The 21470-nt window shown below is 46.2% G+C and overlaps 1 protein-coding gene across 1 annotated transcript in view; it reads left to right on the top strand.

Moving 5' to 3' along the window:
- LOC113405321 (DNA-directed RNA polymerase I subunit RPA49-like) overlaps positions 1-14072 on the top strand; it is a 30358-nt gene extending 16286 nt beyond the window's left edge. The window contains exons 8-12 of the mRNA XM_026646433.1: positions 1033-1129; positions 3829-3962; positions 6736-6817; positions 10250-10381; positions 13686-14072. Of these exons, the coding sequence (XP_026502218.1) occupies positions 1033-1129; positions 3829-3962; positions 6736-6817; positions 10250-10381; positions 13686-13845 (605 nt within the window). The 3' untranslated portion in view covers positions 13846-14072. The remainder of the gene's footprint in view (positions 1-1032; positions 1130-3828; positions 3963-6735; positions 6818-10249; positions 10382-13685) is intronic.
- Positions 14073-21470: the final 7398 nt, after the last annotated feature.

Below are 21470 nucleotides of genomic sequence, written 5' to 3'. Positions count from 1 at the left end.
ACTAATGTGGACACGAGAACGAATGGATATAAACTGGCCGTGGGGAAGTTTAGGCTTGAAATTAGGCGAAGGTTTCTAACCGTCAGAGGGGTGAAATTTTGGAACAGCCTTCCGAGGGACACGGTGGGGGCGAAAGACCTCTCTGGCTTCAAGATTAGGCTAGATAAGTTTATGGAGGGAATGGTTTAATGGGATAACGTGATTTTAGTCAATTAGGTAATAAAGTGCCATCGCTGGTAAAATGTGGGTCTGGCTAGAGAATCTTGCCTGTATGCTCGGGGTTCTACTGATCGCCATATTTGGGGTCGGGAAGGAATTTTCATCTAGGGTAGATTGGCAGAGGCCCTGGAGGTTTTTCGCCTTCCTCCGCAGCATTGGGCAGGGGTCACAAGCTGGAGGATTCTCTGCGACTTGAAGTCTTTAAATCACGATCTGGAGACTTCAACAGCTGAGTTAAGGGAAAGTGGGTGGGCCAGCTTTTGTGGCCTGCATCATGCGGGAGGTCAGACTAGATGACCATAATGGTCCCTTCTGACCTTTAAGTCTATGAGTCTAAGTCACATATCCGGCCTTTTGAGCGGCTTCTCCCAGAGGAGAGGATTTTGTGCGTTCCCCTGTGCGAATGTGAAGTAGATGTCAACCGTAAGTGTTACGGAGGGTATTATGGGGAGCAAAAGGTAGAATTTGGACTGTGGACCCAAGTACCAGGAGAGATGCTTCATCATGGAATCAAAACCTACAGGGACATTAATCCCGGCTGGCTTCCAGTCCCTGTGATTGTTGTGCCTGCCTACAGCACGTCTCCCCGTGCAGCGTTAGTCGGATATACTGTTCTTCGCTGCTCTCAAATATTAGTGGTGGTTGTTGCTGTGAGCAGTCACGCAGTGGATGAAATGAGCCCTTGGTGTAATGTAAATCTACATGACTTGCCTACTGCACAGGGCTGTTGTGACCCATAATGGTCGTTAAGGGCTTCTAGCGCCTCAACTGAAAGAGCAAAGTGTTCTTTATTATTTCTTAAAACCTCTCCAGTCCTCTCCCCTGCCGAATATGAAGCGCTGCAGACTCCAGCTGCAGCTTTTGTTAGCATCACTCCTGAGGAGATCCTTAAGAAGACAGAAGAGAAAAGGTAAGGATGCTCTAGGCTTATTGATGGGGCAAATAGAGTGGCCAGTTCCTTGTAATGAAATGAGTTGAAAAAACGAGTAGCTTCTAGCATGAAGGAAAACCCCTGTAGAACTTAGTTGACCCGCAGGAAGATGTATATCCCTAGTGGAATTTCAAGACAGATTTCATTAGAATTATTCTGTTGTTTCATCTGATGGACCGGTACCCCCAGGAATTAGCAGATGGATAAGCTCAGTCCTGTTTCAAAACTTTGTTAGCCAACTGGCACCAGATCACGAGATGGAAGAATTAGATATTTAATATTCATGGAGGACAGGTCCATCAGCGTCTATTGTCCAAGATAGTCAGGGATGCAACCCCATGCTCTGGGTATCCCTAAGCCTCTGACTGCCAGAAGCAGGACTGAAAGACAGAGGAAGAATCACTCAATAAATTGCCCTGCTCTGTTCACGCCCTCTGAAGTATCTGGCACTGGCCGCTATCGGCCAACAGGATTCTGAGCTAGATGGCCATGCTTATGTTCTTATGACCATTTTCTACCGTGGCTGGTAGGTTTATCTTTGTTCCAAAAAGGCTCATTTCTTTCTTAAAATAACATGTTCTGTGATGTAATAACAGCCCCTTAATACTGACTTCAAAGTTGTGGTTCCAACGCTGGATAAGCTGAGCCCCTTCTTTGTTTTGTTCTCTTTATCACAAGGTGGGATATAACCTGAACTGATCTGTGAATTCTGCCCCAGTGGGAGGAGCTGAAATCTAGGAAGCAGGCCGAGGGATGACTCGGGGCATGCATCTGTGTGTGCAGAGTTTATAACCGTGAGAGCTGGGGGTGTCTAGGAAACCGCCAGAAGCCAAAGGCAGAGTCTCTGCCTGCTTGTGTAGGTGCAGCCAGGAGGGCTACTGTTTGGGGGAATGGGAATAAGAGAAGTGTAAGGAACTGGCTGGCAAACAGGAAGAGATGAGGTTGGATAGGTAAACGTGAAAAATGCTGGGGGCCAGAGGAGGGAGCTGGGTGGGAAATCCCAGGGTTTGAAGACTAGCAAGGATATTAAAACGAACAGGAAGCAAACGGTGATTCTGAGCATGGGGGCAGATGGCCCCATTCTGGGCACTAAAAACAACGAGGAGTCCTTGTGGCACCTTAGAGACTAACACATTTATTTGGGCATAAGCTTTCATGGGCTAGAACCCACTTCATGAGATGCATGGAGTGGAAAATACAGTAGGCAGAATATATATACACAGAGAACATGAAAAGATGGGAGTTGCCTATCAAGCGGGGCGGTCCGTTCTAACGAGACAATTCAATTAAAGCGGAAGTGAGCTATTATCAACAGGAGGAAAAATCCCTTTTGTAGTGGTAATCAGGGTGGCCCATTTCAAACAGTTGACAAGAAGGTGTAAGTAACAGTAGGGGGAAATTAGCATGGGGTATATACTATCATGTGCCAGCAATGCCCCTCTGCCATGTACATTGGCCAAACTGGACAGTCTCTACGTAAAAGAATAAATGGACACAAATCAAACATCAGGAATGGGAACATACAGAAGCCAGTAGAACACTTCAATCTCCCTGGACATTCAATAACAGATTTAAAAGTAGCCATCCTTCAACAAAAAAACCTTCAAAAACAGACTTCAAAGAGAAACTGCAGAGCTACAATTCATTTGCAAACTTAACACCATTAATTTGGGCTTGAATAGGGACTGGGAATGGCTGGCTCACTACAAAAACTAAAAACGAATTTCCCCCATGCTAATTTTCCCCTACTGTTACTCACACCTTCTTGTCAACTGTTTGAAATGGGCCACCCTGATTACCACTACAAAAGTGATTTTTTTCCTCCTGTTGATAATAGCTCACTTCCACTTTAATTGAATTGTCTCGTTAGATCTGACCCCTCACTTGATAGGCAACTCCCATCTTTTCATGTGCTGTGTGTATGTGTATATATATATATATGCCTACTGTATTTTCCACTCCATGCATCTGATGAAGTGAGTTTTAGCCCACAAAAGCTTATGCCCAAATAAATGTGTTAATCTCTAAGGTGCCACAAGGACTCCTTGTTTTTTTGCTGATACAGACTAACACGGCTGCCCCTCTGAAACCTGTCGTCATTCTGGGCACTGTTCTAGACAAGCTGCTGATCAGGGAACACGTTGAAGTTTGGAGAGTCGAGGCTAGGGGAACCATAAAGAGGAGATGAAAGGCCCGAGCAGCTGCGTAGACCGCAGATGAATGCAGACTGTTGTGCCCGGGTGAGGTTTGAGGTTAGAGTAGACAGGCTCACAGGCTGGACCGCTATTGTCCACCATATTAGTACACTGTAGGATCATCTGCATTCCTTTTCAGAGCAATATCTTCCCTAGGTGGAAGTGTCCTTCTCGGGACTCTCTCTGTCTGCTCAGAGAATACTACTCCTGCGTTTCAGCATTAAACATTAGTGCATTTAAAGGTTCTGGGTAGAGCACGATAGGTTAGTGGATGCTCTGACACATGAGGCCAGATCCTCTGCTGGCGTAAATTGGCTTTGCCATATCAAAGTTAGTGGAGCTCTGTAAATTTAAACTAGCTGCAGAATTGGCCTTATTTGTGTATTCCTTACACTCGGGCATCCCCTGTCCTAGTGTGCTGTACCCAAAACCCTATTTCTTTATGCCCTGTGCCCTAAGAAATGTTCCCTCTCTTCCTTTTAGCCATTGTTCCTTCGTTCTAGAAGAACTGAAGTCCATGCCGCCAAGTGAGGACAGAGCGGACCATAAGGCGCGGTGTCTGTGGTTTCTGGATGCCCTCATCAAGTTCAGTTTCCAGAAAGTGATTAAGAAGAAACGTAAGTTAATAGCAGGAGTATCTCTCTGCCCTACTTACCTTTCAGCTGTGAACTGGGGTTTGTATTGTAACTAATGGAGTCTTAAATCCAGAAAAAGAAGAAAAAATTCCACCAAGATGGAGGACAGTTGAGTGCTAACAGACAGTTTGATCCCCAGGTTCACTTTTGGGCCACGGTTAAAATTTTGAAAGCAGTCTAAGGCAGTCAGGCCCACATTCAGTGTCCAAAGCCCTTTGGAATGCTATGAAAATCGCAACCTAAAAATACTGATGAAAAATGAACCCCCTCTTTTTTCCCTACGAAGCCTGATACTGAATCTGGAAGGGGAAGGGTGGGGGGAAGGGGACGGGACAAGCTTGAAAGCAAGTAGTGAAACGTGTTGTGCAGTTAATGCCTCAACAGTGAACAGAGTGCAGAACAAATCAACTTGTTCCTGTCACAAACGATCTTCCATTAAGAAAATGCCATTTCTACTTCTAATCAGTAAAATGTACGTTTTCTTGAAATTATAGAAACCCCAATAATTCAAGATTGTAAACTTGCCATTTTAATTCATCAGTGACTTTGCCATTTTAAATCAGGGTATTGTGAAGACCAGAGTAACTCCTGTCAGAAATGCTCCAACTGAATATTTTTCCATCAGAAAATGCCGGTTCATCAAAAGTGAAACAGTTTTGCGGAAACGTGTCTGTTTCAATGAAATTTGGGGGGGAGGATTGGAACAAGATTCCAATAAGTTCCAATTTATTTTTCAAAACATTTTGATTTCCACATAATCTGACATTTTAAAAGGTAAGAATTCTGAATGATTTTTTTTTCGATTTTATCCAAACTAAAAGTTTCAACCTGAAACAATTTTTATTGGAAATTTGTTGTAGGAAACTTTGAATTTTTTTTGTTTGATTTTGTTTCTGGACAGAAACCATTTAGAAATCGTGAATTTCCCACCAAGCAAAAAATCCAATACTCAGCCGGCTCTAATAATGAGTTATTGCAGCTTTCTGCTATCATACAATTTTCCCATCCTCCGCATGTTGAGCAGATCACTGGGAAGTCCATTGGGGCGTGGCCATTGAACCAAATAGTCTTTCATATGTTGCTTTTTCTCATGCTGTTATCAAGAAGGTCTTTGCAGTTTTTTTGTTTGTTTTTTGTTTTTAACCGATAAACACAGTAAATGAAAAAGCTGTTTTTCCTTCCAGGAACAAAGTGATTTCTTTCTTCAACTCTAGCATTTCTGAGTTGTTACATGAAATAACACATGGCAGCCTCTATCAAAGCCCTTTGGGACAGGGACCATCCTTTGGTTCTGTTTTGTACAGCGCCTAACTCAGTAGAGTAATCCTGGTCCTTGAATAGGCCTTCAGGCCGATACGGTAATGCAAATTATCAAAAATCATGTGGAAATATGAAGATTCCAGCAGCTGGAGATTTAAGAAAAACACCAAATATCATGAGACACTTGATGAGAGCTTGCAGAACTGGGGGTATCCCTTATTTACAAGTTTATCCAGCCTTATTTTATTTGTACGTTCAGTCTCCAGCCAACTTCAGCTCCATTGCTCCCAACTAACCAGCTCTTTTGAACTCTGCATCCCAAACCAGCTTTTAAAGGTGCAGTAATGACCGTTCTTCAAAGCTCCACACAAAACATTTAGGTGTAGATTTTCAAAGGGGATTTGGATGCATAATTCCCATTGTCTTCTGCGGAAATTGTGCTTCTCGATCCGCTGGGCAGGTTTGAAAATCTCAGCTTTAGACTTTCTATAGAAAAAACTTTCTTTAAAGATCCACCTGTCGTATTGGGAACCCAGACATTCTGATGCATGGGAGTCCAAACGTCAAAGTGGTGTGAAATAAAAGTGAAACTCACCTTTCTAAGACCCAATCTACACTCAAAAGTTAGGTCGACCCAGCTACGTCGCTCAGGGGTGTGAAAAAACCCACACTCCTGCGTGATGTAGTTTCGCTGACCTAACCCTTAGTGTAGACAACGAGAGGTTGATGGAAGAATTCTTCCATCGATGTAGCTACCGCCTCTCGGAGGGGTGGATTGACGATACTGATGGGAGAACCCTGCTTGTAAGCACAGGTAATGTCTACACTGAAGCGCTACAGCGGCCCAGCTGCAGGAGCAGTTCAAGTGTAAACAACCCCAAAATGGTGAAAAGGAAATTCAAGATTTTTGAAAAACTATTTAAATTTTAATAACCTTCTGGTAATGGAAACACAGATAAGGAAGGAATTGTATCATATTAATACTTAATGTAATTTAATTTATTATTAATAATAATACAAAAAATAGTGCCTAGGAGTCCTCATTATGGACCAGAACTGCGCTGTGCGAGGCTCTGTACAAACAAAGAACAAAACGACAGTCCATAGATGGTACAGAAGCTTGTCCTACATTCTAGGGGTATAATTTTCAAAAACTTCTAAGTCCCATTTTCAAAAGTGACAGGCCATTAGGAGCCTAAGTCTGATTGAAGTCAGTGGGATTTAGGCTTGTAAGCACCTAAGTCTCTTTTGAAAATGGGGTTTAGGATTGTAAATCATTTAGACACTGTTTGAAAATCTCACCCTAGAAGCTCTAAGTAGTTTGTCAACGTACTGATTTATGTATTTTTAAGTTGTTCCCCTAAAGATGTCAGAGAAGCAGTATAAAACCAGCACCGTGTTATAATAGTTCTTAAGTGTTCATTTCAATGAAGCCCCATTATGTTCAGAATGTGTGTTTATCATTTCATTGCAAAAAAGTTTTTTTTTTTTCTAGATGCAATGGGCCCCGACTGTCCACACGTCATTAACAGCAAACTCATGAAAAACTTCACGGCCCTGACATACAACAATGGCAGGTAGCGAATAGTTTGTTTTGTTTGAAATTGATGTTCGTGACACAGGAAAGTTCAGATCAAGGGATCATAACTGTGCCCACGTTATCAGGAAATCCTTTCAACTGCCATATAAAGAAATCTAAATTATTGGCATCTTCCCTGCTTAAGGCCTGTAGATTTCGATACAGAGATTTTTTTCTGTGGAGAAAATGGAAGGGGCTGTCACCATGCTGAGCAATCATCTGTACTTCAGGAGGTGAGAGTGTGGAAACTCTGGCTCTCATTCTCCTCTGCCTTATGCCAGTGTAAACCAGGAATGGCTCTGCTGAAGTCAGTGGAGTCATAGAATAGAATCATAGAATCTCAGGGTTGGAAGGGACCTCAGGAGGTCATCTAGTCCAACCCCCTGCTCAAAGCAGGACCAACCCCAACTAAATCATCCCAGCCAGGGCTTTGTCAAGCCGGGCCTTAAAAACCTCTAGGGAAGGAGATTCCACCACCTCCCTAGGTAACCCATTCCAGTGCTTCACCACCCTCCTAGTGAAAGTTTTTCCTAATATCCAACCTGAACCTCCCCCACTGTAACTTGAGACCATTACTCCCTGTTCTGTCATCTGGTACCACTGAGAACAGTCTAGATCCATCCTCTTTGGAACCCGCTTTCAGGTAGTTGAAAGCTGCTATCAAATCCCCCCTCATTCTTCTCTTCTGCAGACTAAACAATCCCAGTTCCCTCAGCCTCTCCTCATAACTCATGTGCTCCAGCCCCGTAATCATTTTTGTTGCCCTCCGCTGGACTCTTTCCAATTTTTCCACATCCTCCTTGTGGGGCCCAAAACTGGACACAGTATTCCAGATGAGGCCTCACCAATGTCGAATAGAGGGGAATGATCATGTCCCTCGATCTGCTGGCAATGCCCCTACTTATACAGCCCAAAATGCCATTATCCTTCTTGGCAACAAGGGCACACTGTTGACTCATATCCAGCTTCTTGTCCACTGTAACCCCTAGGTCCTTTTCTGCAGAACTGCTTCCTAGCCATTCGGTCCCTAGTCTGTAACAGTGAATGGGATTCTTCCGTCCTAAGTGCAGGACTTTGCACTTGTCCTTGTTGAACCTCATCAGATTTCTTTTGGCCCAATCCTCTAATTTGTCTAGGTCCCTCTGTATCCTATCCCTACCCTCCAGCGTATCTACCACTCCTCCCACTTTAGAGTCACACCAGTATGAGAGGAGACTCTGACCCGATGGCTTGTATTTTAAAATCAGGTATTTTATTTATTTAACATAGTACAAAGGCCAGGGGTAAAATGCTCACAGGCATCTGAGTGACTTAGGAACCCAGTCCCATTTTTAAGAGATCATGCTACTTAGGAGCTCAAGTGCTGTTGCAACTCACTGGGGGATAGGGCTCCCAGGTCACTGGGGCACTACTGAAAATGCTACCCCTGTCTACACACACCGTTGCACCAGTTTAAAGTTGTGATTTGAAACTGAGGTAATAAGCCAATGCAGCTTTGCACTCAGAAGCTCTTCAGTCAGTTTAAATCTTGCTTATGTCAGATTTCAGGGGGAAGCTAAACCGATAAAACCAGTTTGAAACCGATTTACATCTTATACTGGTGTAGCAATGTTGGTTACAGGTGTGATTTTTATTTTATTTTTTATTTTTTAACTGACATAGCTATGCCGGAACTAGCCCTAGTCTGGATGCAGTTATACTGGTATCAGAGCCTTGCCAGCGTAGCGTCTCTCTCGTGGGGAACCAGTGTTAGCTAAGATGGCAGAAGCTCTTTTATGCAGATATGAGCTGTGTCTACACTCGGTGGGTTTGCTGGTATAACGATGCCAGGGTAGCTGTGCCAGCAGAACTTTTCCAGTGTAGACTAGGCCTAGGTGTGCCCGTATAGGGGCCTGTGTCAGTTTAACTAACCCCATTTAATGAAAAGTGTGTGTGTGTGTGTGTGTGTGTGTGTGTGTATGTACGTACAAGACCCACAGCTTCCCGGGGCCTTCTCTTTCTGAAGCATTTTACAGACATCCACGAATGAAACCTGCCAGCAGCCCTGCGACCTTAATGCACCATCACTGCTGCCTTGGCAGGGCAGCCTCTCTGCTCCACTCCAGCAGCACAGAGGAAGGAAAGACTTGCTATGTCTCGTTGGCTGGGGAGTTGTGCAGCCCTGTGCACCCTCTTGCAGCCTCCTCCCCCATTCCCAACCCCAGGGAGCATGTCAGGCTGGCAGGAGGAGTAGCCAGACTGTGATGCTCCTCTCCAGTCTCCTTGGTCCTCTGAGCACGATGTTGCAGAGCAGAGAAGCTAGCCCAATAAGTGGAGGTGTAGTGAATTGTGCAGGGTCAGCAGCAGTAAAGCTAGGAATAGAACCTAGGCGTTCTGGCTTGTGCCCTAGAGGGGGCTAGCCAGGAGAAGACACCTATGAGTGGAAAGCAGGTGAGCACACACTGTACCGTTCTAAGGTACTGCCAGGGAGCTCCAGCTGTCATTGTACCTCCCAGGCCAGGACCCTGTGGAGCCACCGTAGTGCAGGCTGGTTCCAGAACACTAAACTAAAGCACGTTCAGGACTTCACCTCTTCCCCATGGTACATGCCTGTGTTGGGGTTCCCAAAGCCCCCCGCTGGGCCTGCCTCTGACCAATCTCTCCAGTTTGCAGCATTAAAAGTTCTGGACACTGGTCAGAGCTGTGGCACTGGCTTCTGCTCTTCTTGGGCACTGGATTCTTTGCCTGCTGGCCACGGATCAGCCTTTCAGCAGTTTCGTGACTGCCAGCAGGAGGCGCCAGAATACGCACATTTAGAAATGCAGAGGTTTGAGTCAGGAAAGGCTGTCCAAAGGACATGGACACACGGAAAGTAATTAAAATAAGCATCTGCCGGGGGGGTGGTCAGCTGTGGAGCTGTTTTAGTTAAATAACACTTCCAAGAAGCTGCTTGTGGTTTTATTGAATGTTGTTGGCTTCCACCTAGGTGGCTGCGTGCAGAAGGGCCAAACTTGTTTGCTTTACAGGCATTGTCTCTTCACACTTCATGTTATCGACGTTACTATGAAGTGGCTAGGAGGTTTTGAACATAAATGTGCCAGTCAGCATGAAAAACAATCCTCTAAACCCGTCTGCCCTGAGAGCTGTGTTGATTTATAACTAGAGCTGGGTGAAACCTTTCAGACCACTAGATTATTTGATGAAAATGGCAGTTTTGGTCGACCCAAAACTATTCACCGATTTGACACACACAGTTTTTCAGTCGTTCACAAAAGGGCTGGTAGTGGAAATAGTGCTGCTGTTGTCACCAGTATTCCCCATCCCTTTTACTAGGAATATAATCCCAGGTCTTGCCGTCGGATGGAGGCAGACACAATCCCAAAGGGTTATACTTTGGCTCTGTTAAAAAGTGTCACATTTTGTCTCTCTCCCCTACCCTCTTATTCTCCAGAATCCAGAATTTAATCTCTGCTTCGATGAAGGCTAAAATTACAGCCTACGTCATCGCCTTAGCCTTGCACATTAACAACTTCCAAGCAGACCTGACTGTGCTCCAGAGGGACATGAAACTCCGCGAGAACAGGTGAGTGACGTTTCTGTTCATTGTAGGAACACCAAGCGCTCAGTCATTTTAAAAAACTTGGGGTGTCGGGGGAGGAAGGCAGCACTGGGGGGGTTTGTTCAGTTCCTCAATTGAGCAGTTGGATGTTTGATCCAGATGCTGCCCTGAGGACCATGCAGGCTCCCCCCATTCTTGTCAGTGGGGCGCACCCAAGCAGTGCTCCGTGCAGGGTTGGGGTGTAATGGGGTAATTTTTAAAATAACGAATAATACTGAGCTCTTATCGAACACTTTTCATCAGTAGATCTCAAAGCACTTTACAGAGGAGGTTGGCATCATTGTCCCCTTTTACAGATGGGGAAACCGAGGCACGGAGGGAACGTGACTTGCCCAAGGTCACTCAGCAAGCCAGCGACAGAGCCAGTAGAACTCTGAGTCCCAGTCCACTGAGTGACACTGCCTCTGCGTTTTCCAGTCTATTCTCCTCCTTCTCACGACAAGAGGGAAGCAGAGTTCTGACTCCATGACGGGTCCATGATCCGTGTTTAATTGCCAGGAGGCCACAGTCTCTGTCATAAAGGTTGGAACTCGGGTTTTTAAACAAAACCAGTCGTGAGCACATACTCCCTTGGCACAGCCAGTAATCCAGTCCCCCCGAAATGCCTTGCCTGGGCCCGGTGCAGAGGAGACGTGTTTTCCTGAAATTTAGGGAGGGTCATTGCACCCGCATCAGGAGATGAGGGTTTGGCTAATTGGGACTACCAAGGATAACTGTGGTGATTTGGAGGGGGCAGGATCAGGTCCTTAATGAAGAACACTTGCTCTGGTATCTTCATTGGGAAGTTACTTCCTAACGCTTCATTTTCCATGGGACAAGAAATATGTCTGTGCCATATATACTGAGTATTAAGTGTAAAGTGTGCCTTTATCAATACGTCTCAACCAGGGCCTGATCCAGCGTCCATAAAATTCAGAGGGCTCTTTCCACTGACTTCAAAGGGGTGTGATTCAGGCCATTGGAGAATACAATTATGATCAATTCTTGATTTAATCTAATGGACTCGCTAGGGGAATCCTTGACCTCCAGGCTGGGGAGACTGGCTGTTAGCACAGAGAGCAGCTGCATAATACCATCTGGAATTGAAATGTATTGGCCTCCGGTCAGCAATTTGAGTTCAACCATGCTTGGCTTGCTGCACCTCGGTGGGAGAAATAGCAACTCCAAGGACGTGCTTTGTAGCTTGACCTGGGTCGTCAGGATGACCCTTCCTGCCAAGATCTCTAAAGATGCTATTGCAGGGTATGAAAAATCCATCTCGAGATCTGTGTCCTGCAGAATTAACAACTCCAATAAGAAATCAATTATTCCCCCTAACAAAATCCTGTAGAAAATAATGAAATGATTCTCGACTAGAACAGTTAAATTCCAACGGCAAATGGAAGTGATCCGATCTATTAGTTGCCTGACTTTTCACAGGGTGACTCCATTGTACATGTGGCAGGGGAGGCTAGTGCTGATTCCAGTAATTTTGCTGTTTGGAACTGATGTGGAATAATGGTTTTAATGGCAGTGTTTGAAGCCAATTAGACCCCATTTTTAAAGATGAAGTAAATGGCTTTTGGAAAGGTCACGCTGCCTTTTGTGAGCCGCATTAGGCACGAAAGATTGACTTGTACAGCTGTCTTTTGGGGGATCCTAAAAAAATGAGCACAGAGAAGTCTGAAAAGCAAAATTCGGAGTGAGACTCAGACGGGGAAAAAAGCCACTTCTTTAATCTCCTGGCAAATGGCATTGTTCATTGAAACACAGACGCAAAGCTTGCATTGGGGATCCATCAGAATACAGTGACTCCTCACTTAACGTTGTAGTTATGTTCCTGAACAATGTAAAGAAGTGAAACGATCTTAAACTAATCCAATTTTCCCATAAGATTTAAAGTAAATGCGGGGGATGAGGTTCCAAGGTAATTTTGGGGGGGCAGACAAAAGGCATTATATACTGTACAGTACTGTACTGTGGTTGGGAAGTGCCCCTGGCTTACCCCACACAGGCACAGCCCGCTGCAGGCAAGGATGCGAGGAAGCACCTTCGCAGCAGCAGCGGCAGCTTCCCCGGAGAAGAACAGACGCCGACTTTGCCGGGGGATGCTCTAGGCCCGCCTCTTCCCGTCCCCTCTCCACTTGAGGCCCGCCTCTTCCTACCCCCACTCCACCTCCTCCTCCTCCCTCCCAGCGCTTCCCCCGCCGCCAAACAGCTGTTTGGCGGCGGGGGAAGCGCTGGGAGGGACAGGGAGGCGGCGGCGAAGAGGAACTTGTGCAATGCTCTCTTGTAAAGTCGCTGCTCTTCCACAGAATCTTACAAGCAGTGGACAGAGCAGGCAGCCAAACGACATTATAAGGGAGCATTGCACAACTTTAAACGAGCATGTTCCCTAATGGAGCAGCGATGCAACTTTGAAACAACATTAAGCGGGAGGACATTAAGTGAGGAGTTACTGTACACTCTAAAGTGAGAGTCTAGGACTTTTGCTGTAACAGGCAGCATTGTTAATCACATTCAGATGCTCCATGTGCTACGGGAAGGATGGGAAATTGCTGTGATCGTTATATTCAGGACTGATTTCGTTCTCCGAGTAAAGATTTTGCATCCCTGATTAAAAAGTTCTACGTGTTCTCCTTGCTGACGTGTTACTGCTTTAATTCTATTCTGAGGTCTCTTAGAGCCCATCAACGCTGCACCCTAGACTGCCAAAAGAGTTTGCAGTTGAGCACCACAGGACCTTCTCTCTCTTTCCTCCAGGGCTGAGTGTCTGGAAATCAGCTGGGCTCTCCTGCAGGGCAGCATGCAGTGCTATCAATAAATAAATACCTGAGCGGTGACCCTGTTACAAAATGTAGATTGCTTTTACTTCATCTCTCCCCTGCCTGGCATGGACTGAATAACTTTCACACACTTGGGATAATGAGCCACTAAATAAAGCAAGAGGCTATTTTCAAAGCTAGGCAGGCCAAGCCCAATGGCTTTCCAGCCTGCCCACAAAGTCCCGTTGCAGTAACTTGGCTCCTGATCAGAATCACCCCTGCTGTTTCCACGGTGGGCTCTCTTAGAACTGGATCTGCCATCAGACAAGGAGATGCATATTGCCAAGTCACTGCTCCAGAGAACAGCCACAGAGCCAAGTTACTGCTTGTGTCTGACCTGATTCTTGCTCCTCCGAGGTGAAAGCCTAATTGCTCTGATCCAGCGGGATGCCTTGTGCTACTGAGTGTCTGGGATTTGACACAGGAATGTATTCACTGATATGGGTGTTTTTTATTTTTGTCAGAATACTGGAGATCGCTAAAGCCATGAAGCTGAAGATCTCTAAAAGGAAGGGGCCTTCAGGACTCACGGACGATGAAGACCACAAGTTGGCCACCCTCTCTCTGCCCTTACCTGTGTACAAGCCAGCCGGGAGCCAGCGGAAGCGCAGGAAGATGAAATAAAGGACTACTGTGCATATCTCATGGCGGAGAACACTCTGCAAGAACAAAGCTGACGCCAGTTTCCTGATCCCACTTCGAAATCTGAGCTCCTAGAAGGGCTGTTTTGCCAGACAGTGGCACTTACCCTCTTGGAACTGGACAAGGCTGATCATACTAATGGGTTTGGGCTGAAGTTCATCTCTGTAATCAGTCCTTTTTTGAAAATAAACCAAAACCCTCTCCTTCTTTCTACACAACTACACCCGTGCTTTTAGGGGATACGGGATGGCTAGGAGGGAGAAGAGGCCATGCGGACCACAAACTTCCGTTAGTCCTGGATCAGTTGTGGCCCCATCAAGTCTGTGAAAGAAGGCAGACCGGGGAATGAATGCTCTGTGGCCAACCCAGTCTGCTGAACAAATGTGGTTTGTGGCTATGCAGCCTAAACGAGGAGTCCCGACTTTCTAACCTGATCAGCTCCTCTTCCTCTCTTGCTGTCTGTGCTTCTGGGAGAGTATTGTAATTCATATTAAAAGGACGTTCTCACCCTCTAACTAGTCAGATGAAGGAATGAGAACTCCTCCTACCCTTGATTCCTACCCTTACTTGCTTTGTGACCTTCAGCAACAGCGTTAGCTGGTGTTATTTCAGTTGTTTTTGGCTGGAGCATCTCGTTATTAACCTGCACGTGCCTCTGGCTTTCTGAACTTCATCAATTTCCCATCGTTGCTAAATGTGATGAGAGGGAATCAGTGGAAGTTCAGCATTTTTCTAGTTAAGTATAGAGCTGATTACGTTACAGCTTTTCTCCATCCTGTTCTCCCACTATCAAATTTTCAGCTTTGCCGAGAATAGACAATAGAGGACACCAGACAAAAAGAGAATGGAGCATGTACGTGGCAAGATGTTCTGCCGGCCCGTTGGTTATCATCATACCTACCCCAGTCACCCAACCAGACAGTTGTAGTGCTGTTTGCTCTGCTGAAATCCTTTAAGCATAATAGTAGAACCCAGGCCGTCATTCAGTCCTCACTGGAAGTGGAGGCTCCAGCTATGCTGTTGAAATGGGGAGGGAGGAGAGGAAGCGGGAAGCTGAGCAGGGAGCAAATCAAAACAAAAGTTATACATACTCATTTCTTCCCATGGCCCTGCTGTACCTCCTGGTACCCAGCCTGTGCCCTGTTTCTATCCCATAAGCTAAAATCACAATGTAACTCAGCCCAGAGCAGGAGAAGCTGGCTTATTGACTCCTGGCCATCTGCAGGAACGAGGCACCATTTCCCCCGGGAGCCTGTTTAATTGCTGGCACACGGTATTCTAAAGTAAGAAGAATTGGATTAGTCTTTTTCTGGATGCTTAGCCTGTGCTGTTAGTGCTCTCTCCTGTCCAAGGCTGTTCCAGGCATACAGCAGAATGCAGATGGATGAATAGCTGGTTTGTAGGTACTAACCCTATTTTTAGGAACAGATTTCCTGCAGGGAGGTGAGGGGAAAGCTAGAACCACAACGCAATCCTCAGCTAGAATACAAGATACAGGAGCACAGAAAAAAAACCCGTTTCCAGGGTTTTCTGCCCCCGTGTGCTTATTCAGGTGGCCACAGCCAGGCTCCCAAATCCATATGCAGGTACCTACATGAATGACTCGATTTAGCAAACAGCATGTTGGGAATCATTAAGAAAGGGATGGATAATAAGACAGAAAATACACCTCTACCCTGATATAACGCGACCCGATGTAACATGAATTTGGATATAACGTGGTAAAGCGGTGCTCCGGGGGAGGGGGGGGAACAGACGGGACGGCTGCACACTCCGGCGGCTCAAACCAAGTTCGATATAACGAGGTTTCACCTAACACAGTAAGATTTTTTGGCTCCCAAGGACAGCGTTATATCGGGGTAGAGGTGTATCGTATTGCCTCCATATAAATCCATGGTACGCGCACATCTTGACTACTGGATACAGGTGTGGTCACCCCATCTCAAAAGATATATTGGAATTGGAAAAGGTTTAGAAAAGGGCAACAAAAATTATTAGGGGTATAGAACGGCTTCTGTATGAGGAGAGATTAATAAAACTGGAACTTTTCAGCTTGGAAAAGAGACAACTAAGGGAGGCTACGATAGAGGTCAGTGGAGACAGTAAATAAGGATTAAATACTCCTTGCAACACAAGAACCAGGGGGTCACCAAAGAACTTAATAGGCAGCAGGTTTAAAACAAACAAGGAAGTATTTTTTCACACAACGCACAGTCAACCTGTGAAACTCCTTGCCAGAGGATGTTGTGAAGGCCAAGACAAGTGGTGGGCAACCTGAGGGGTGCATGTAGCCCATCAGCGAACCATGGCCACTGGGAGCTGCCGGGGGTGGGGGGAGCATGCCTGCAGACTGTAAACATCAGCAAAATGTCTCGCGCCTGCAATTGGATTACCCTGATGGGCCGTATGCGGGCTGCAGGTTGCCCACCACTGGCCAAGACCATAACAGGGTTCAAAAAAGAACTAGATAAGTTCATGGAGGATAGGTCCATGAATGGCTATTAGCCAGGATGGGCAGGGATGGTGTCCCTAGCCTCTGTTTGCCAGAAGCTGGGAATGGGTGACAGGGAATGGATCACTTGACGATTCCCTGTTCTGTTCATTCCCTCTGGGGCACCTGGCATTGACCACTGTTGGAAGACAGGATACCGGGCTAGATGGACCTTTGGTCTGACCCAGTAGGGCTGTTCTTATGTTCAGAAGCGCAGAGCCCCCAGCAGCTCCTATTCAGTTCAATGGGGAACTCATTAAGGACCTGATTCAAAGCCTATTGGAGTCAAAGGAAAGACTCCCATTGGTTTCCATGGATTGTAGACCCAGGCCTTAGGCATAACATGGACTTAGGCGCCAGGTAATTATGGGGGGGCAGTTATTTTGGAAAATCTTAGCCTGTTCTATTCAGCAAGGATGGGGGATCCTGGCAAAGGTTGCAGCTCATCTCCAAGGAGGAAAGCCAGTGTAAGCTGGAGGAAGCAGGAAGTGTTTAACAGCTAGAGTACATTCCTATTATTTTCTGTTGTGCATTCACTTCAGGGAGTGACTCGGGCCTCTGAGGGTCCCAAAGAAACTCTCTCAGGATCCAATGGAGCCTTTTGCGCACTCTGGTAAGTGCCGTGAGCAGTCAGTCAGTCATTAAAAGTGATAGAAAACGTACCCAACTTTCTGGGCAGAGGCTGCTAATTAATGCCACAGAGATTACAGACGGGCTGATCAAGGCCAAGGTTTTGATTGAAGGACTGTAAATGCTACTGTGGAAAATCTAATTGGGAAAATTTGGAAGGGTTTTAGTCTAAAGATGGTGTGGTTAATTAGCTGCCCTTAACTACTCTACCTGGGGCGTGTGGTGATAATGAGACAGCGACACTTAAGAACAAAATAGCAGGAGTTATTTGGAGCCCAGCACAAAATAACTGAAGCATCTCCCCCTGGACTGTGTCAGCTTAGCCCAGTCAAGGGACATTCTACGCATGTGACTCTCAATGCAGCCTCTTAGGAGCAAAATTTGGCTGAGGAGCTGGGGTGGGACCCTGGGCTGGATCATAGCCCCGTCAAAGAAGCTGGGAACTGGAAGGATTTTGGTTTCCTGTTCGTTATTGGTGTTGGCAGGGCAGCGGGGCCGAGGAGCACCAGTCCGGGTGATCTGGGAAGGGCAGCATATCACAGAGCTATTACAGAGAATGGGCTTGGTGCCCACTTGTACTATGGCCCTGTTACGCTGTTCTGGTGCCAGCAGGGGGTCAGAAACAGGGCCCTGAGAACAGACCCTGCACAGGGGCCTTTACGCCAGCATAAAACTGGCCGTACACCAGCCCTACTCCCTGCTGCTGGCACCGAGAGTGAGCCAGGGCTGGGAAGGGGTCAGAGGGTCAGCGTTCACAGCTGCCTAGGGGCCACGGGAAGCAGTGTGTAAGTTAGAGCAGCCCTGAAACTACTCTAAATGACACCAAGGGCCAGACAGGGCCCTGCACAGCCCCAGACTATGGGGCCACAAAGGTGGGGCTTAAAGCACGTTTGTCCCTCTCCCCCTGCCCCTAGTGCAAGAGAATTGGGGTCAAGGCATGTATCTGTGTGTCCTGCTAGAATACTTACTGTAGCACTTCTGTGCGACATGATGCCTACCGCCAGAGCAAACATGCCAAAATTTCACCTTGTAAAAGCACGCTGTAGGGTTGGGGGTTCGGTTTCTAGTGTGGGATTATCAGAAGCTACATCTTCAGAAGACCAAGCTTCACCACTGGTCTAATAATCTGGTCTCCCAAATGTGGCCGCTGCCATCACCTGCCCATTACAGAGTCTGTTCACGTCCAGGCAAAAATAAATGTGTTCAGTTTGGCTGCTCAACGCTGACCCGTGTTTTGTTCCACCGGCTGACAGCCCCCTATGCAATCTGTCATTACTATGTTTCCCTGGTTATTTAGAACGCGGCAGTTATCTGTAAATTACAACCTGCCAGACCCACTTCTCAGCCTGCCCAAAGCAGCTGTTCTTTGCAAAATGCATTTCTCCACCAATTACCAACACTGCTATCGGAAATGTATTGCTGGATTTATACTGAATAAGGCTCTGAAAGCCTGCCTGGCTCCAGTGTCTAGTGCCCTAACACTCCAGCAATTTGTGCTGATTTAATTAAGCTCTTGACCTGCTTGGCACCGTGATTGACAGCAGCCTTTTTTCAGGTCCTTCTGACAACAGGTGTGCTTCACTGCTGAATGGCCCTGTTCACAGTGGGCTAGCACCACTAAGAGTTACACATTGCCACCTGCCCAGGTACCCTATACAACCCCCCACCCCCATTATCCCAGTGGTTAAGGCCTCACCTTCCATGTGAGGCCTTAACCACCTGAGATGGCCTGCTCTGGCCTAGGTCAGTGCCCTAATCACTGAGCTCTCCACATATTCATTAGGCCAGAATGTAAGTGTTTACACAACGCTGCCCCACTGAAAAAACATCCCCTAGCCCAGTGGTCATAGCCCTCAGCTATGAGACGGGAGAGCCAAGGACAAGGCCTTTCTCATCACTGGGCTAGTGGGGAAACAGAGGCAGCATTGCCCCCTCCCGCCCCCTTCTCAGTTTTTCTTGAAAAACAGCTGACCTGGCTGCAGGGAGGGTTCGTGGCTGGGAATCCTGAACTGAAGGGGGCACTCCCTCTGGCCCTTGGAGGGGCTGGGCTTAGGCCACACCCCTCTCGTCACTCTTCCCGACTGGTTGGTTTAGGTGGCTTAGGGTGCTGGATTCTGTGGATCTCATTCTCAAGTGCCTGGCTCTCCTCGGACCTTGTACAGGGCACCTGGAAGCCTCATTCGGGGTGTGGATTCCACCAGGCAGCAGGGCACCTAGACATAACCTGTTGCAACGCTGAGTCAGAGTCCCACCCTGGGATCTTAAGGCTCCTAAACACCTTTGAAAATCTGGCCCCGTGATCTTGCGATGCCTGACTATCACAAGCACTGATCTGACTGGCTGATCGCTCCGGGGTGCTAATCCCATTGACACCAGTTGAGGATCTGGCCTCATGTGTGAATTAAACCTGAGAATTAAATAGGGTGTTAAAAATCAGAAAAGTTTTCAGAAGAGTCTGACCAAGTTACTACAGCTCAGAAAATCCCCTCGGAGCCTGATCTGTGTGAAATGAACTTTGCCACACAGGTGCAGGCTGACGGGACCCTGCCTGCAAGCACCTGATCTGAGGAAGTTAAGTATTAAATGATTCTGGTCAATCGTTTCTCTACTTTCATATTATTGTTTAAAAGCAGCTCGTGTGGCTCTCTTGAGTGCATGTACCTCTGTTTGTGGCATGTGGGTGGGTATGGAGAACCTCTGTAGTCAGTAACACTGGTTATATTTGCCAAAGTAACTAATGATTTCAGGACACTGTTTTTGGGTGCTCAACCTGAGATGCCTTAATTGGATGTGATTTTCAAAGGACAAATGCTCAGCACTTTCTGAAAATCAGGTCCTTTTTAAGGCAGCTCAGGTCCACCCAAAATCACAAGGCATGTTTAAACATTTGGGCCCTTATCCGCTTATGTCTGGAAAATTGAAGGACATAAATCCACACCGTGTAGAGGTCACGCATCGGTCTCTTGGAAGGGGAGGTGGGAGGATGCCATATCTTATACTGACATGTGCCAGCTTTTCATAAACTCAAGGCTGGATCTGTGGGAAGAACGTCTCCCTACAGAAGAAAGTAACACAATAGGAACAGGGATCCTTTGTTCAATCTACAACTCTGAATAAGACACAATTATTTAGTTCTTAGCTCCAACACCTGGCAATTTGCTGACTAGTCTTATTTTAGCAAAACAAGATTATCTGTTTACCCCAGCTTTCTCTTAGCTGATCACTGTTTGCTAGGCCTCTGGTCTCTTGACCAAACTCTGGACTTTGGGTCTGGAAAAGAGCTGGCACGATCCATATACCAGGTTGTTAAATAAAATGCACATGGAGTTTAACCCTTCAGAAATGTCAGTGACAACCTGTAAATTCTAGTGTTTGCCTTATGTTTGCAAAATAAAACAGTTTAAAAAAAACCCTTAAAATATAGCACTTTATTGTTGTCATATACAGTTTTTAATTACAAAAGTTTTCACATAAAACAATTGTTTTTCTTAAAAAAAAAAAAACCACATAAGGGGCCAGATCCTCAGCTGGTGTAAACCAGCATTGCTCCTTTCACTTTAATGGAGTCAATGGCTCTTCAGTGGAGTCATGTCAATTTATACCAGCAAGGGGTCTGGACCAGGATGTGTGTCACAGACAATGTGAAGTGGATAGAGAAGATTCAGCCTAGAACTTTCCTGAAAAGAAGAGAAAGATCAGGGTCCCCAGCTGGTATAAATCCACTGAAGTCAATGAGATTAACTGAGGCTCTGTCCCAAAGTGAGAAAGGCTGAAACGTGAAAGAGCAACACCCTCCTTTGCCCTGTAATTCCAACATCCTGCAGAAGGCAGAAAAAGCTTCAGCTTCCATTATTGCCAAACTGTACCAGCCCTAGATAGGTGCCTTGCTGGGCCTGGAGGAGTCACAATGCTATACCTCAAAAGCACAGATGGGACAACTGTATATCAGGCAGGCGAGCCCCGTTTGCACACGGGATCAGGGGCAAAGAAGAGCCCTTTGCATATTTCTTACTCACCTCCAAGGTTCAGCAGCAGAAAATGTTTTGGAGTTGTCTCGATTTCTCATGCTATAGTCACTAAGTGGTGCAGCACATTGTGACTTTCACACTTGCCTGCACAGCTGAACTCCCAGTACCTAGCATAACGACAGGTTTCAGAGTAGCAGCCGTGTTAGTCTGTATCCGCAAAAAGAACAGGAGTACTTGTGGCACCTTAGAGACTAACAAATTTATTAGAGCATAAGCTTTCGTGGGCTACAGCCCACTTCATCGGATGCATATAGAGTGAAACATATATTGAGGAGATATATATACACACACATACAGAGAGCATGAACAGGTGGGAGTTGTCTTACCAACTCTGAGGGGCCAATTAAGTAAGAGAAAAAAAAACAACTTTTGAAGTGATAATCAAGATAACTCAGTACAGACAGTTTGATAAGAAGCAAGTGTGAAAATACTTACAAGGGGAGATAGATTCAATGTTT

The sequence above is a fragment of the Terrapene carolina genome, unplaced genomic scaffold (assembly GCF_002925995.2).
Source record: "Terrapene carolina triunguis isolate 2854851 unplaced genomic scaffold, T_m_triunguis-2.0 Scaffold35022, whole genome shotgun sequence".
Lineage (NCBI taxonomy): Eukaryota > Metazoa > Chordata > Testudines > Emydidae > Terrapene > Terrapene triunguis.
The sequence above is the reverse complement of the archived record's forward strand: the minus strand, read 5'-3'. Positions and strand labels throughout refer to the sequence as shown.